General features: G+C 40.0%; 1 protein-coding gene and 1 non-coding gene across 2 annotated transcripts; one reads left to right on the top strand and one right to left on the bottom strand.

The window, feature by feature from the left end:
• Positions 1-3543: 3543 nt before the first annotated feature.
• LOC138193216 (translocating chain-associated membrane protein 1-like 1) lies at positions 3544-15760 on the bottom strand. Its single transcript, XM_069141108.1, has 11 exons — positions 12659-15760; positions 11614-11674; positions 11376-11494; positions 9870-9986; positions 9725-9783; positions 9249-9333; positions 8292-8362; positions 7532-7636; positions 7272-7415; positions 7008-7168; positions 3544-6892 (listed from the first exon to the last, which is right to left on the bottom strand). Exons 1-11 carry the CDS (start codon positions 12776-12778, stop codon positions 6819-6821), a joined length of 1116 nt encoding a protein of 371 aa, XP_068997209.1. The 5' UTR covers positions 12779-15760; the 3' UTR covers positions 3544-6818.
• trnak-cuu (transfer RNA lysine (anticodon CUU)) lies at positions 15004-15076 on the top strand. The gene has a single exon. It is a non-coding gene; the product is annotated as a tRNA-Lys (tRNA).
• Positions 15761-15897: the final 137 nt, after the last annotated feature.

Raw genomic sequence — 15897 nt, 5'->3', positions numbered from 1 at the left:
AATAGCTCTTCAGGCTCACACAGGCCACACAGAATCATGTTTTTGTTGTGCAAACAGCCTGAAGCAGCAAATACTCACCACAATAAAACTCTCTCACAAACATACTGTCCATATGTCTCACAGTTTATTAATTGCAAAACTATTGAGTGAGCAAGCACGGAATAAATTCAAGCTGCATTCAATCTAAGTTTTAGAGCACACAGGGACTGTTTTGAAAGTGTGGAACAAGTCTTAAGCACAAAACCCTCATTTTGTATGCAGTTCAACATGTACTCTCATAATTTTCCCCTGCAGTCTTGGCAGAGTCAGAGCTTTTGGGAACTCCAGGAGAGGCAAAAGATTTTTGGATAACATGCTTCAAATGGACGATGATTTTATGCTGCCTCACATCTGTTTCATAGTAATGCCAATGGCAAAGTCACTGGGCCACAGAAGGTGTGACTGTTATGAAATTTGAGGCTTTCAAAATTCATTTTTACATCTATAAATCTGCAGTGCCACAGGCTTCTTGATGTGAATTCTTCTGGCTATTCCAATTGGTAAAATGTGGTAGCTACGTCCACAAGGCCTGCACTGTTAAAATGTCTTGCTTTTGGTCAGCATTGAAATTTTGTTGGCCAAAGTTAAACTCAACTTGACTTTCTTTGTTCACTGATTGCAGCAGTTCAAGTTAAAGGGACTGATTTCACTGGAAACTTGCTGTTTTAATTGCTGCTGTGACTTCCAACCAATGAAATTAGCACGACCGCTTAACACTGCAACGATGGCTCCAAATGTGTTAAATGCCTCCACGCAATAGAGGTCGTGGTCATGTCACACCTTTCTGTGAGATACGTCTGCACTTTCCAAAACCGTTATAATCGTTTTTGAAATATGTTTTTATGTTTTGTGTTGTCACGATGCTACGGTTAAGGCCTGGTTAAGTTTGGACACAAAAACCACTCAGGGTCAAGAAAACACGATAGTTTGACTTAAAGTGACCTCTGGAAACTTGCTGTTGGTTAAAGTACAACTTTCTTAAAGTTCGTCAAACTTCGTCATCATGGCATCATGCCCTCTATTCCATCCTGCTACCTACTAACCTGCCTATTCCTAACGAACACATTTTTCACATATAGACGTCATGTCTATTGTGTCCCTTCTCCAGCTCAGACTCTTGTGGCTACCACAATAGAGGATCCTGAATGACTTTCCATTTCCATTGTTCCCGTGGTACCGTCACACTATGTGTTAAAATACATGCAGACACCACATATATTTCACAAAATATATGGACTCACATTTCTGTTCCAGCTTACTCACAGTACTGATCCGGTGCTTATAAATATGTCCCTGCACTAACTAAAATCTTGACCTAAAAACTGATTACCATTTAAATTTGTTTCATGCCCTGTTCATTTTTTTTTTTTGCCATAAATGAACTTCCATACATAAGCAGCACTGTTTAGACTTATAGCCTTTTAACTCTTTTGTCCGCTATTGTTTGGCTTTAAACCTTTTCCTCAATTTGTTTTTTGCCAGGCAGTTGCTAAACAATTATTTCTTCTAAACAGACTGGACTCATTAAAGCAACAACAACACACAGCAGCACACACAAACATGAGCATGCCGCACATTAAATGGTAAACAGCTGGACACTAAACAAGGAAGTCGAAAAATACTTTAAATGAAGAGGGATGAAAATCCTTCCTCAAACATTTCTTTTCCTGTCCTTAAATGGATCATCTTTTGTTTTCCTTTCATTCCCTCATCTCATTAATCTCACTTTCCTCTCCGTAGCAGTACCATTTAGGATTGTACTCTAATTTCTATGTGCTGTCTCTGATGGACACTGATAGGGCAACTTCTCTCCTCCCCTCTCCATTACAGTACTTAGTTTTATTTTACATCCAAGCACTCTGCTTGACATTGCTGTCTGTTTGTCTTCCACTCTCCTTCTTTACCATTTTGTCTTTACTCCTGTCGGCGTCACATTCCTGGTGCACAGAGCCCTCCAGATGTTTCCTACCCTACACTCTGTCCTTCATCGGTCTACACCTGCTCCATTGGTCACCTCTCACACACTCCCGTCTCATCTGCTCACCCACAAATAATCACGAGGTCATGAGCGTCTTAGATCTCCACCGAGCTTCATGGATCACTGCAAGCGAAGCGGACTCAGAGAGCAGCTGCTGCCCAATTTGAGACAATCAATGAAAATAACACTGAAGGACCACAATACTTCCAAGACATTTTACACACACACACACACACACACACACACACACACACACACACACACACACACACACACAAATACTCCTGTCCTGCTAATTGTTGGCTATTAGTCTGCAAGTCTGGGATTACACGTCTTATTAAATACAGAATTTCAAATGAGCTTCATTAAATAAGAAAGTACTCCCATTTTAATGAAGCTAATTTATATGGAAATTACACATAATACTGACGATTCAGCGAGAGATTTATCCTCATTGGATGAAGGGGAGGAAATAAAGAAAAAAAGCAGCACGGTGATTTTTTTTTTTTTTTTTTTTTTCTTCCCTTTCGTTGGTCCCTGCTGTTGGACTCTTTCTGCAAGTTTGCTTTTGAAGCACAAGCGCCCCCAGAGGGTTCAGGTCATGTACGTTCGGGTTGGGGATACAGCCATCAGTGTGCGTATGTGCGTGATGGAGAGCGTGTGTGTGATCTCCTGTCCTTGTTCTGACCCTGCAGAGCTCCAGTCTGCCTCTCTGGTTCCCACTGATCCATCATGCTGTCTGATTGCCCAGAGAAAAGCCATTAGTCTGAAACAACCACAACACATTAGCAGTGAGCTGCAGGTGTCTCTTTTCTCTGTTGCGTTCATTCTTCACCATCCATGGATGCAGATGTCATATTTACAGTGGCCTTTCAGGCAAATAGCAGTGAAGAGCTGGACTTCTATCTAAAATATACATATTTATTTGGATAAACATGTTTTTGTAGCCATTATTTGGTTATTTTTTTGTTGGTTTATTGTCATTAACGTCTGTTTTAAGAGTGTTGTGCCACATATCGTGTGATAAGACAACGTTTCTGTCTTTCTCAGTCCGACTAGTGATTTATTAATGCAGGTCTGCATGCAGCTATGCCCCAACAGACTGCTTCTGTCCCTCAGGCAAAAAGCTCAGCGTTGCCCCCTAGTGGTAATTAGCCGTGAAGTACGATTTGGCAAATATTTCCTCATGCCTGCTGACACCATCCCCAATGAATAGTGTAAATGAAAAAATGTTTAAAATCAAGTAGGTCTCCGAATATATCCTCGAGTGAAATAAGTGGAAATATGTAATGAACAGGAGGTGAGACAGTGAAGCCTCAAAAAACAATATCTGAGTATCTCTGCTTTACAAAAGGACATTTTCCTTGCTGCCTCACCTCAGAAGTGGATAATCATCTACATCTCTCATAAATTGCTGTGCACTTTGAAACTGCAGTGTGTTCACATGTCTTTTATATGGAGTTTCCATGGAAACAGTTTTATTAACCTGAGGGCAGTATGTACAAAATGTGTTAAACAAGTTTTGTGTAATGAACAAAAGCTTTATTTCAAAAAATGAAATAAAAAAATAGTGACAAAGAAAAATGAACAGAACTCACAATAATTTGCATAAATATATACCATCAGAGCAGCTCAGAGACAACACATTTTAAAAGGAAATATATCGCAACATCTATAAACAAGCAGCAAAATAAAACAAATCAAGGACAATGCAGAATGAATTAATAGAATACAATAAACATTGTGTCTCTATGCATGTCTTTTTTAAAGGTAATCTCATGTTCAAATGCTTTGATGACTGTTGCCACCTAGAGGTTGCTCAAAGTTAATTCATTGCAGCCTTTTTCTTTTTTCTTTTTATGTTTTCAACAATGACAAAATGCACACAGTCTTAAATCAAGCAACTCCAATTTGTAATTCATTGAAAAGAAACAACCCAAAGTGGGCAGTGTTGTGGTGCATAATGCATACAATGCAAAAAAGTGCATTCCTGTGGGTTTATACAGGCTATTGTGTCTCAAAGCGAGGGGGCCGTGAACTGCGGTGTGGCTCATGTTTCAGAGCCTGACTGTTGCACGGCGTGACATCCGATGAGCAAAGAAAAGCCGACAGATGTTTTCACTGCAAAAAAAAAATCGACTTTGTTAGCTTTACAAACAGGCCTGTCACCTGCCGGACTGGAACAAAGAAAAAAAATTCCATTTACTCCTCTGATCAGAGATTTAAACTGATGTGCGGATGACTAGTGTCATTATGACGGTGTATTTTACTACCATGAAACATGTGGTTGTGAAAGCTGCAATGTACATCGGCAGCATAGTGTTTACTGAGCACTGTCATACAACTGCGTTCACGTTGCTCTAATAAGGCCATGAAGTTAAACAAACCATTAGGATAAGTAAATTGTACACCCATACCACAATGTTTACCCACACTAACAGTTTAGCAAGCTTCATTCTTAGATAAAAAAAAACAATTCAGAACATGGATGCAAAAGAAATATTCACACGCGTGTACGGAACAACAGTGAATTTCAACAGTTTTCCCTCTATAAAAATAGCTTAAAAATCTGACAGTTTCGTACAGTGTAGGGTTAAGTCGTTTTTTTTTTGTTTTTTTTTATAGTTTACATCTGAGACAGTTTAATAACAGGCTGGTACATAAGTCCTCTGCTCTTCCTTCCCTCCTATGACACTGCCATAGACAGACATAGGGCTTGAACGACCACCAGAGTCCCAATAAGGAGCAATAAAGGGAGAAAAAAAAAAAAATGAACGGCATCTTCCTCTCCTTCCTACTCAAGACTAAGACTCCAAACTCCAGCTGTCTGTGCAACAGGTAGAGCAGTCTTTTCTGTACGGAGTCTCACATGCACAGTGGTTTAGTAGCAGAGCAGGACTCGGTCCATGAGAGGAGAGACCAACAGTATAGTAGGTGTGCTCCATAGCAATGTCAGGATCATTGAAAAGGTGAAGCAGGAAGGACAAAACATGCCATACTCGGCAAACAGAGTCTCTCTCGCACAGGTTCGAGCTTCGGAGGGGCAGAGACATTGAACACATAAGCATTTAGTAACCAATAACCCACAGAACGTACACCTATCCACAACTCAGTGCTTCACACACAGAATCCTGTTGGGAACTGAGGCTGAGGCCCGACCAAAGAGAACCGAAGAACAGGAAATGATTGTGAAACACAACCGATGGGCCGGAGTCATTGAACAGATTGTCACATTTCATGCTCTGCACACAGGCAATAACTCTTTTTACGAGACAAGCTATAAACATCATTTATTCACCCCCGTCATCATTCAGGCCAAGTCAATTCACAAACATACACGGGAGGCAAAACAATACTGTACACGCGGGCGTACGAACACAGTCCCTCACAAGCACACCTTCCATTGCACCATGGGACGTAACTTCTGGTGTAAGTGGTGAACACCTTGTCCCCTGATACCCCTGAAGAATAATAAAAACAAAAATAAAAAAGCAAAGAGAAAGAAGGCAAACAGAACACAACACAAGCAGAACGAGTGTAATAAACCACCAACATTATAAGGACACTTGAAGAAAGATTGTATTGTTTGGATTAACTAAATGCAGTTGCTATGTACCGCTGTGTTTGCTGGTTATAGCTTTTCAAAGCATATAAAATAATAACTATCTGTAGTATATGACAAAAATAAATAACTGAAACCTCTTGCAGCAGTTTGTAAAAAGGCCACTGAATGCTTTTGTGTTTTGTGAGTGTATTTTTGTGGTAGTGTGTGAGAGAGATGCAAACTCAACAGCACAGGTAGGAACTAGCCATAAAGTCTTTAGCCTTAAACCATCATGCATTAACATTACCATATAAAAGACTTAAGTGCAGCCTCGAACACAGCTTCTTGCTAAAGTTTCCAATCATGCCATTATAAAGATTTAACTGTATGCATACAGTACAGCATCACAGGTTACAGTACAGCTTCCTCTTGGTTAAGTCTCCTCACCCGGATGAGCCCCATGGAACAGGCTGATTACCAGGCTGGTGATAAAAGCAATCTAAAAATATAAAAGTGCCTCAATCCTCGTCTAACATGTTGGATTTCAATGGCAGAGGCTGTCAAATAATGGCAGTAAATGATCAAGGAGTTAAAGTAAAAGCTTCACTTTTGTGGCTGCAGTTATGCCAAATACCTAAATAGCACAAATATTCCTCCGGAGTGATTAATTTAGGATCTTTTCCTGACAACAGCAGAATATCAAAGTGCTGTCTTGCAGAGCAAGAAAGGCTTTATTTTGGGACATGAGCCAGTGGCCTGTTTAGTGAGTTTAACTGAATAAGGCCCAAACTTAAAATGACACCCTGTAAAGTCTGTAATCTGTACGCTAACACTTTATATTAAGTTGCCCTGAAGTCAGAATTGGCTTTTTAAGGTACTGTGACGGTAACTGATTCAATGTCAAATTACTGAAGAGCAACTCATTTTAAAGTACCCGACGAGTGATCGTATCTTTACACAAAAGGACACTTTGAAGAGCTAAATCCATCCTGTTAAAGCATCAAAACCAGCACTGACCTGCCAACGTCCCATCTGCAGCGACCCCAAATGAATAATAAACAGTTCTAGCAGAAAGTAACACTGAACTGTTTCAGAAAGGAGTTCCAACCCCACAGGGACAGTTATGCAAGGTTTCTTAGTGCGCTTAAACATTTGTTTTAGAGAGCAGTAGACAAAATTTTAAGTTGTGTAAAGACATAATGTCACATTGTCAGAACTCCCTCACTAATTTTTTTCTACCGTGCAACTCCTCTGTCTCTATGAAGCTTTGGCTTTTCGTGCCCGTGGCGATGTTTTATCCTCAGACTTGACCACTCCATTGGCAGCACCTCCTGACAAGACAAGTTCATTGAAGCACTTCTGATTACAGCGATTTCAAATAGGCAAATTCAACAATGAGCTAAATTAAACAATAAATAATCATAAACATCGGTTGTGCATACTGACCCCTTGTAGGTTCCCTTTTGTGAGGCTTGCTCTTTGGACTGACCGTCTTCTTCTTCGAGGCTTGGTTCTGGCTGTGCTCTCTCCACTTTTTCAACTGGAAATTAATGAACTTCCACATCATCCAGGCCTGCGTCAGGCAGATAGCTGCCAGACAAGTCATCCTAAGGGGTGGAGTGGTGTTTATTTAATTTTAAGGTGCCATCTTCAATCGTGCCAGGTATGATACATGAAGAGATGTTCTTGTAAATTGCCATCCGAGCCTACCTTATGGTGAGCACATTGAAGTTGCCTTCTGCTAAGGAAAAGCCCTGGTTTTCTGTACGGGGCAGGCCGAAGCCAAACGTTAGAACTGACAGTGTGAGGGTGAGGAGGCGGGCGATGACGAAAAGCAGAGCCCACAGAGTGAAACTGTAGAGGAAAATTAGCTGTTGCATTAAGCTGCTCAGTCCGAGAAGTAGTACTACTACTCACTAAATACGACAGCAAATGTTGAGTGAAAAAAAAAGAAAGATCAAAAGTGGTACCCTTTTTGCTTGTTTTCATCACTGAAGTAGAAGAGGCGTGACGCGTGGAACAGAAGCTCCACCAGGTAGTGAGGGACCAGCAGCACCAGGCCCAGTCGGTGGAGGCTGAACAGGAAGAGGACAGAGAAGGAAGGCAGTACAGAAATTACAGAGGGCCAAAATCAGGATGCAGCACTGATCACCCACTCTTCTGAGAGAACATGCCTGTGGACCAGAAGATTTAACCCTTTTATACCAGCTCCTGACTTTACATTTTTTTTAGATTCATAATCTTAAAAGGAAAATGTATGAAAAAAAAAAAGGGAAGAGACTCCAGAGTAAATGACAGGTAGAGCTCACAGGTAAAAAAACAACAACAACTATGAAAACGTTCATTCCCTGCGCGGGGGAAAAGTCAGATGACCCGAGTGAGAGTTTTAAAATGAGGATGAAAATATTATGGGTGCATTTGAGGACGATAAACTACTCACAGTCCATCAAATAAAAAACTAAAAAAATCAATCACCCCATGAGCTGCAAGACACTGAAGTGGATTAGTGTCAAGTAGGAGGTCAGAGCTGTTAATTAATAATTATGTACTAATTTTACTGTTATATATTTTAGTGTAATAGCCAATAAAAAGTTAAAACTATTTCATAGGCGCTGGTTTGAAACATTCTCAGTCATTATCAGACTGAATTAGATCTTTATGAGATAAAGTGCTTCTTGTGAAAATTCCTTATTTCATCCTCAGAGGACAAAAAATAATTATTGGACTCACTTTAGGACATAGGCACCGGTGATGTGGACAACGTAAAGGCAAATGTAATAAAGCTGGCGGGGGATGTCTTCCTGGAAGGATAAAACAAAGGGAGAGTTTGTGTTAGTAACAGCATGTAACAGAAATACTACAGTTTGCTGGAAACATATCTGGATGACAAAACATGCTTCGTGTTGGACCTCAGCATTTAAAACTCAGAGCATCATGCCATTTTCTTTACAGTGTAAAACCCTTAAAACACAGCCCGACTCATTAACCACCAGTCATCTTTGAAACGATGACATATTTTCTCTGCCATGACGTCTACGTGGCTCCAGTTTACTCCAAAATATTTATGTGCACACAATTGGTATTGACAAAACAGCAAAAGAACTTCCCTCACATGCTTTATTCAACAAACCACAAATCAATGTGATCTTTTCAAAGAAACAGAAGACGGGGCATTAATAAATAATAGCTCCTTCATCCCAACCTAGCGAACACTTCTCTGGTCATTCTTGCTTGTTTTTAAGTCGTGCAGCAGAAGAACAAATTGTTTTAAGTAGCCTCCATGTGCGCCATACTGCACATGGGCTCCGTGAATCACAGCACTCAGCTGATTCCTCCCTGAGACACGTCAACATGTGCCTGGAAAGACATTAACTGAACACTCAGTGTAGTTTAAAAGCTGTAGGGGCACAATAGTCCCTTTTACTTTGAAGACTTTTAAAATGAAGTGTATCATAGTGTGGTGTGTTTCTGTTGACAGACTGGAAAGTAGGACAAAAAGGACTCCAGATGTAAATGGTGTATGTGGCTGTAAAGCTCCCTTCAAAGTAGATGACTTGTCTTTTCACCTGAGCCCAGGTGTCACAGCTACAATTCAAGAGTACTCAACTACACAAATAAGTCGCGGCAAAAGTTTGAATGTGTTTTTTTTTTTTTTTTCCATTCATGACTTTTGAAAATGACTCTTACCTTCCGTACTTTTTGAAAGTACAACTCAGGAAGAGCATGGAGCCAATAGGCAATTTGGCAAATATAGAAGAACTTGACCTGAAAACTAGACAGAGGACAGGTTGTGCAGAGGATGAGAGGACCTGGGTGTCATTTCAGCATGGACTTAAGTTACATCATATTAGTATACAATACTAGACAATGTTGTGCAACTATCATCTAAAACACACTGAAATGCACGAACAAGTCAAGCCAGTGAGATACAAACATAGTCTGGCATCAATCTGTGACATTAAGCCAACTGATAGAAATTTTATGAATCCAAACGAGTGAAACAAATGTGAATCATGTATCATTCAAAAAGTTCTCTAACTTCTAAATTAAAACACTTCCTCAGTGGAACTTGTTGAAGATTGGAATTAAGTGTTTTCTAAGAATAATCACTAAATTGTAATATGTGAGCTTATGCTGTACAAAGGTGTATAACGTTTACTTACACCATATGAGTGTGTGGGTAACCCTCCCATAAGAAAGTAGGATTTGTTGCAAAGTTCTCCTGTCAGAGAGAAAAGAGACACAGCATGAGAAAAAGCCTGACGCAGACTGGGTCAGTGCGTTTCTGGGTGTCCTGTCCGCTCGTACCGCCGTCAGGATGCTGCAGCCCCAGATGAAGGAGAACAGGTAGAACGCTGCGAGCTGTCCGGACTCATTGAACTTGCTGTGTTTGGTTTTTGACAGGTGCAGCCTTCTATTCATTTTCTGAAATTAAAAATAAAGACATATGGTGAACACATTAAAACGCCGTATCACATGCTGATGATCCAGACTGGGCCAGCCTCATCCCCCAGAACAGGAAATCAACTTCATGACCAGCTTTTAAATCAAGACTGAAACCTTTCCTGATTAGGCCCAATTTATTTCTTATTTAAAAACGTTTTTTTATTAATTCATTTCAATTTGATTTGACTGCTACTGTACATCATGTGTTGTTTGCTTAATATTGTTCATATTATATGTATTGATTATTTTTATTGCTTACTTTTTGCTTTTAATTGCTTATTTGTTCTCAAGTCTTTTGATTTCTTTTAATTCTGTTGTGATGTGAAGGACATTCATTTCTTTATAAAGCTTAGGATTTTTTTACATCCTTACAATAGCAGATAAAAGCACAAACAGTGGAGATCAGGATAGGATGAAGTGGCAAGCGAACTGGGAGGCAAAACAAGGCAAAAGTTTTCCATACAAAATCTTTCCTTATCAAAGTAAGCGCCACATTTTTCAGTGACGCCCTCTCATTTAAAAACTCACATCTGTTTAGTGAAATTTTTCCTACAGGATTCATGTGGAAAATAAGGGTGTGTAACGTGGCCTGTTTCTGAGTGACTGTCACAGCTCTAACATCAATTTGAATCAGTGTAAATAGTTCCTTGCCTTTTTCCTTTTTCCACAGAAGGTTTCAAGTCTGAGTGGCTCGGGAGTTTGAGTGGGTTTAAATAGCTCGTTGGCCCCAATTTCTTAAAGTTAAAGTGCATTAGGGAAGAGATCTATTGACAGCCAGTACAAAGAGTAAAAACATTACAGCAAGCAGAACGTCTTTCTGTGTCACCTGACTATTGTTTTAAGACAGACATGACAAAAATGTGATCCTATCTTTTGAAATAGAAAAATATTTCATATAATAACTCCTTGTATACTGTTAAATGTGGTCCAAAAAAAAAATATTTTTATTTTTTTTTATGAACTTTTGGAATAAAATATTAAAATTTGTTTCATCTTAAATGATATCCTACTGGGATTAGTCATCAAAGTCAAAAGATGTCAGGATGAACATGAGCACTGTTTTAGTCACTACAGCTCACACACAGGCAGGAGGGAGGAAGTTTTACACTTCGAATAGACAGATAGTGGAGTCTGAAACTTTGATGCTTTTGAAAGGAAACAGTAAAGACTACTGTAGAGAGCACACAGGTTGTGGCAGCTATTGTGATTCACTTGAAAAAGAGACTTGTGTGCAAGTTGTTAAAGTAGAGCTGGAGAGCTTCTTTAAAACAACAACAACAACAACAACAAAAAAAACTACAGTGTTACAAAAGGAAAACAGTGTGAGCCCGTCAGATAGGTGCTGAGCTTCAACACCGATGTACTCACGTCCAGAATATATTCTTGTATCAAGGCATGAAGGATGACTGCAATAAGCAAGTAGAAAAAGATAGTGGCCACATCTTTAGGGCCGTACTGGTAAAGGTTCGCCGGCTCTCTTTTCTCATCTACAGGAAGAACAAAATGTAAAAGAAAAACAGAGACGAAGTTAAAACCTTGAAGCCTGAACAGTGGCTGCGAAAGACAGAACAGGTAATTGATGAGTGGCCAAAAAATGTCAGCTCACCTTGCGCTTGAGTTACGTTGTACTGGACTGTGATGAACATGATGGCAAACTTTGCTGTGACCTGAAAGGAGAGGAGGGGTTTGTCACTGACCACTGACAAATGTCATAAAACGGGAGCCAAGTCTTCGTGTTAATGAATTTACACTATAACACATTTAATCCTCTGTCGAATGAACTGAACCTAGTCGTAGTAAAACAAAACGTCTCATTGACTGCGTCCATGCTCGATGTTTGGAGTTTCAGCTGTGGAAAAACTCAGTCATTTCATGCACGTATGTGATGAGCGAGGACTGTGGTGCCTCCACAACATCCTGAATTCACTGATTCCCATAATTGGGGTCTGGAGACCTCCAGGAGCTGCCTGGAGGGACTCCCAGGGGCCTCCAGCAAAATGAGTAAGTTCACTGCTGCAGCACAATGCCTCTTATTGTGTCAGGATTAGTGAGTGTGTGTGTGTGTGTGTGTGTGTGTGTGTGTGTGTCATGGGCTTCACAGTCCCCCTATAGTATACGTGTTAATAATTCTGCACCAATCTGTAACTCCCCTGTCTTTACAAACAAAGGCTGATTAAAGGCACAGATTTAATCTAACAGGGAAGTTGGAGGTGGATAGTTATCTTCCCAGTGTTTCCAGTACGCAGGCTGGGTATGGGTGGGGACAGGTTTGTGGGAGAAAAGCTGTCTTGTTTCATTCAAACGTGGCTGGGTACTCGTCTCTGTGTCGACTCAAGAGGACAGGTAACCAAATGTGTAGCATGCAGACAAATATTTAGGATGACCATGTTGTTGTCAAAGGCCAGAAACATGCACTGTTTAGCTCTGGAGGCAGTGGATTAGCCGCCTGGTAAGATGACTTATTAGCTGTGCCAGTGGGCCTCTACTCCCTCTTTTTTTTTTTTTTTGGCAGTCGTTGAGACACATGAGAAGGGGAAGGAGAGAGACACGCTAGCGCGCTGCCACTGGAGGGCTGCTGTCAAGCCAGCTAAGGTAAGTTAGCATCAGCTAACAGCCCGGCTAACCACAGCTCCTGTCCACTCGCACGGTACCTCAAACATCAGGCCGAGGAGGATGATCATGGCCAGGCACGAAACCATATCGGCGTGATTCTGGATCACAAACTCGTGGCTCAGCACCGGCGGGCTCTTGTTCTTCTTGCGGAAACCCATGGCTCACCGACACGACTCTTCCTTCTGCGGCTCCGGGTCGCCGTCGCTGAGGCTGGCGGGGTCGGAGCGAGCTTCCCCTGCTGCACCGACGCCGGCCTTTGCACGTCTGATGGATGGATGGATGGATGCTGCTGCTGCTGGTGGTGGTGGTGCTGCTGGTGGTGGTGGTGGTGCTGCTGCTGCTGCTGCTCCGGGCCGATCCCTCCGCTGCGGTGATCCGCTACCCGCGTTTAAAAGCAGTCATGAAGATGCACCAAACCAAACAGCACAGCACAACAACACCCACTTTTTTTTTTTTTTTCCCTGCTTGGTAAAGTCAGATGACGGGCCCTCCCACTTCAAAACCCCATTCATGTACCGCCCAGTGTCATTGACGTAGAAGGAGAACCCAGGCCCGTGGTGCCTTCAAGTACCACACGTAACCAGTTTTCAGGTATTTCTGCAAACTAGTCGTAGTGAAACAAAACGTCTCACTGACTGCATCCATGCTGTGTAGATGACGTTACAATAATTCACAATATTTTAGCACATCATCATCTAAAATGATCATTCTCTTCCTGTGTATCATATATCATATCCATAATAAAGTATGGATGAATTACCAGTTCCACCAGACACCCCCCCCCCCTCCCCCCAGTGGCCCAAGGAGGCTTTGGGTAATTTAATTTATTTCAAGCCACTAAAGTGCAATTTTACTTCATTTTTTTGGTACACAATGCTTCACTATTTTACTTTTCTTTATCTAATGTTGAATATATTCCCAATAAAGATTGTTTAGGGAAATTACCCCCAAACTACTGGCACAGAGAAACAGGTATTATACTACACATCACCACTTAATGCAGCCTGCAGAATAGTTGGAATTAAATATTGAATTTCCAAAGCTCTCCATTTTAGTACTTTTTTTTTTTTTTTTTTTTTTTCCAGAAAAACCTCTTTTGTCTCGCAACAAAAATGAAGATTGTACTCGGGTTGATAAGGATTTTTGACACTTTGTTTTACACTGTAGGTCACTCAAAGCCAATTGTCCTTGTAGGCTATCTGTTGTGCTTTGCTGGCATAAAATGTAGGTCATATTTAAACAATTTAATCTCACATTCATCATCACCCGCTCCAAAATAATTTGCATAATAGAATCATGTATTTCACTTGTTTAAAATAGATTTTTTTTTTTCATCCATTTTCAAATAAGGGGGATCTCTATGACCCAGTGTAAATATGTTTAATTAGCCTGTTTATCTTTCTTTTTACTTTGTTGACATATCAATGCATGAATAATATGCCACAATTTGAGATTATATAACAATGAAAGGGTCTGCAGAGCAAGCACCTTCAATTCCAACACTTTAAATACGTTTGGCTGATTACAGTCTTTCTAAAGCATTTTTTTTTTTTTTTTTTTTAATTCTCTATAAATTAATGGCCTAACAATAACATATCTTATTTGGTGAATATTTACTTTTAGTCAAGTAAAGAATCAGAATCACTTTATTGACCATGTATGTAGACACACAAGGAGTTTGACTCCGGTTAAAGCATCCGGGTACTTGTGTAGTTTTTCGTCCTTTATCTGGTGGCAAAACACGACAGACATTGAACTATTTTCTCGTAGGCACATTTATTTATTTATTTTCACTTACCTGTCGAAAAACATTTTATTACTCAAATAAACAGGACCGGAAGTGGCAGCTTTGAGTCAGTTCGGCGGCACCGCAGACAGCGAAGGTAAACGACGTCCATTTCCACGTCAAATGGTGGTGTTTTTTTTTTTTTTTAATGTTAACACAATAATATATATTAACATAATATTAGTTTCCTTTAATTCAACGGTGATACTTACGTCCAATAATTGATGTTATCTGAAATAGCCAACGCAATAAACCGTTAGGTATCTCTTGCTAGTTTAAAATATATATATATAATAAAAAAAACAGCCAACTGTCGTCTCTTTATCAAATAACCGTTTAAGTTTTATTCAGGCTTTAGGGGCGATCTTACCCCACCCCCACCTAAAAACAACTATTTGTAAAATACATATTAATTAGAGAGATAATCATGAGCTAACTTCTCAGTAGTTTTCAGTGAACTCGACTACGTCCAGCTAAAGAGATGCTTCTGTGTGGGACCGGTAGGGGGCAGTATGAGACAGAGACACTTATAATAAATAGATAATGTAGATTCTGAGAGCTGCGGTCAAAAGCATCGTTCGTTCCTTCTTCTGCGCAGCCCGGCTAGCTCAGTCGGTAGAGCATGAGACTCTTAATCTCAGGGTCGTGGGTTCGAGCCCCACGTTGGGCGCTAGATTTTTTTTTTTTTTTCTCTCTTTTTGTCCTTTGATCACAACTTCTGAGGCCCTTGTCCATTCAGTTAGCAGCCTTTTCCATTTAACTATTTAAAAGATGGACTAGATATATATTGAGGATATCATTAGTTAGGGTTTTTTTTCTAGTCAAAAAGAAGAGCTCAGTTATTTGCAAACAATGCAATTGATTAATTTATCTCACTCAATGTCTCACTAATTACCAGGCAGCAGACTGAACAAATAATACAGTCTCTGCAAAATAAGAGCACTGTATATATTCTGAATATTGTATTCATTGGCAGGGTTATTGCACAGGACTACATAACATTGCAGAGATTTTTCTTTCTCCGATCTCTGAATATATGGTTGTGTCTCAGTGTGCTGCTGAAAGTCAAAAAGGACAAATCTTCCAGTATTTAATTTGAATTTTTCATCTTATGGAGGAGGAGAAAGGAACATGGATATTTTATTACATTTTATTTGACAGTTTGCTAAACACACAGGCTTGTATGCATAGTTGTTTGTTTGGTTAACATTCATTAGGTAGGCCATTATATATTAAGGTTGTTAGAGTAACAGCAGAAAAGTGTTACATAACAATAAATTATTAATTCTAAACTCAGGTCTTCTTTAATAATCTATACAAACGATTACACAAGTGTATATAACATTTTGCATTTTAAATCTTCTTTTTTTTTATTTGCAGACTGACCTGCCAAAATATGTGAAGAGCTGTAGCCTCTCCTTTCTCTGAATACAGCCAAGAGGGAGGGAGGAGTTTAAACAAAGGCCCTCTCCACATAAAAAAAAATGGAGG

The sequence above is a fragment of the Embiotoca jacksoni genome, unplaced genomic scaffold (assembly GCF_022577435.1).
Source record: "Embiotoca jacksoni isolate LCO1_2020_lvr unplaced genomic scaffold, fEmbJac1.0.p SCAF_9, whole genome shotgun sequence".
Classification (NCBI taxonomy): Eukaryota; Metazoa; Chordata; class Actinopteri; family Embiotocidae; genus Embiotoca; species Embiotoca jacksoni.
Note: the sequence above shows the minus strand (reverse complement) of the source record. Positions and strands in the feature narration are given on the sequence as shown.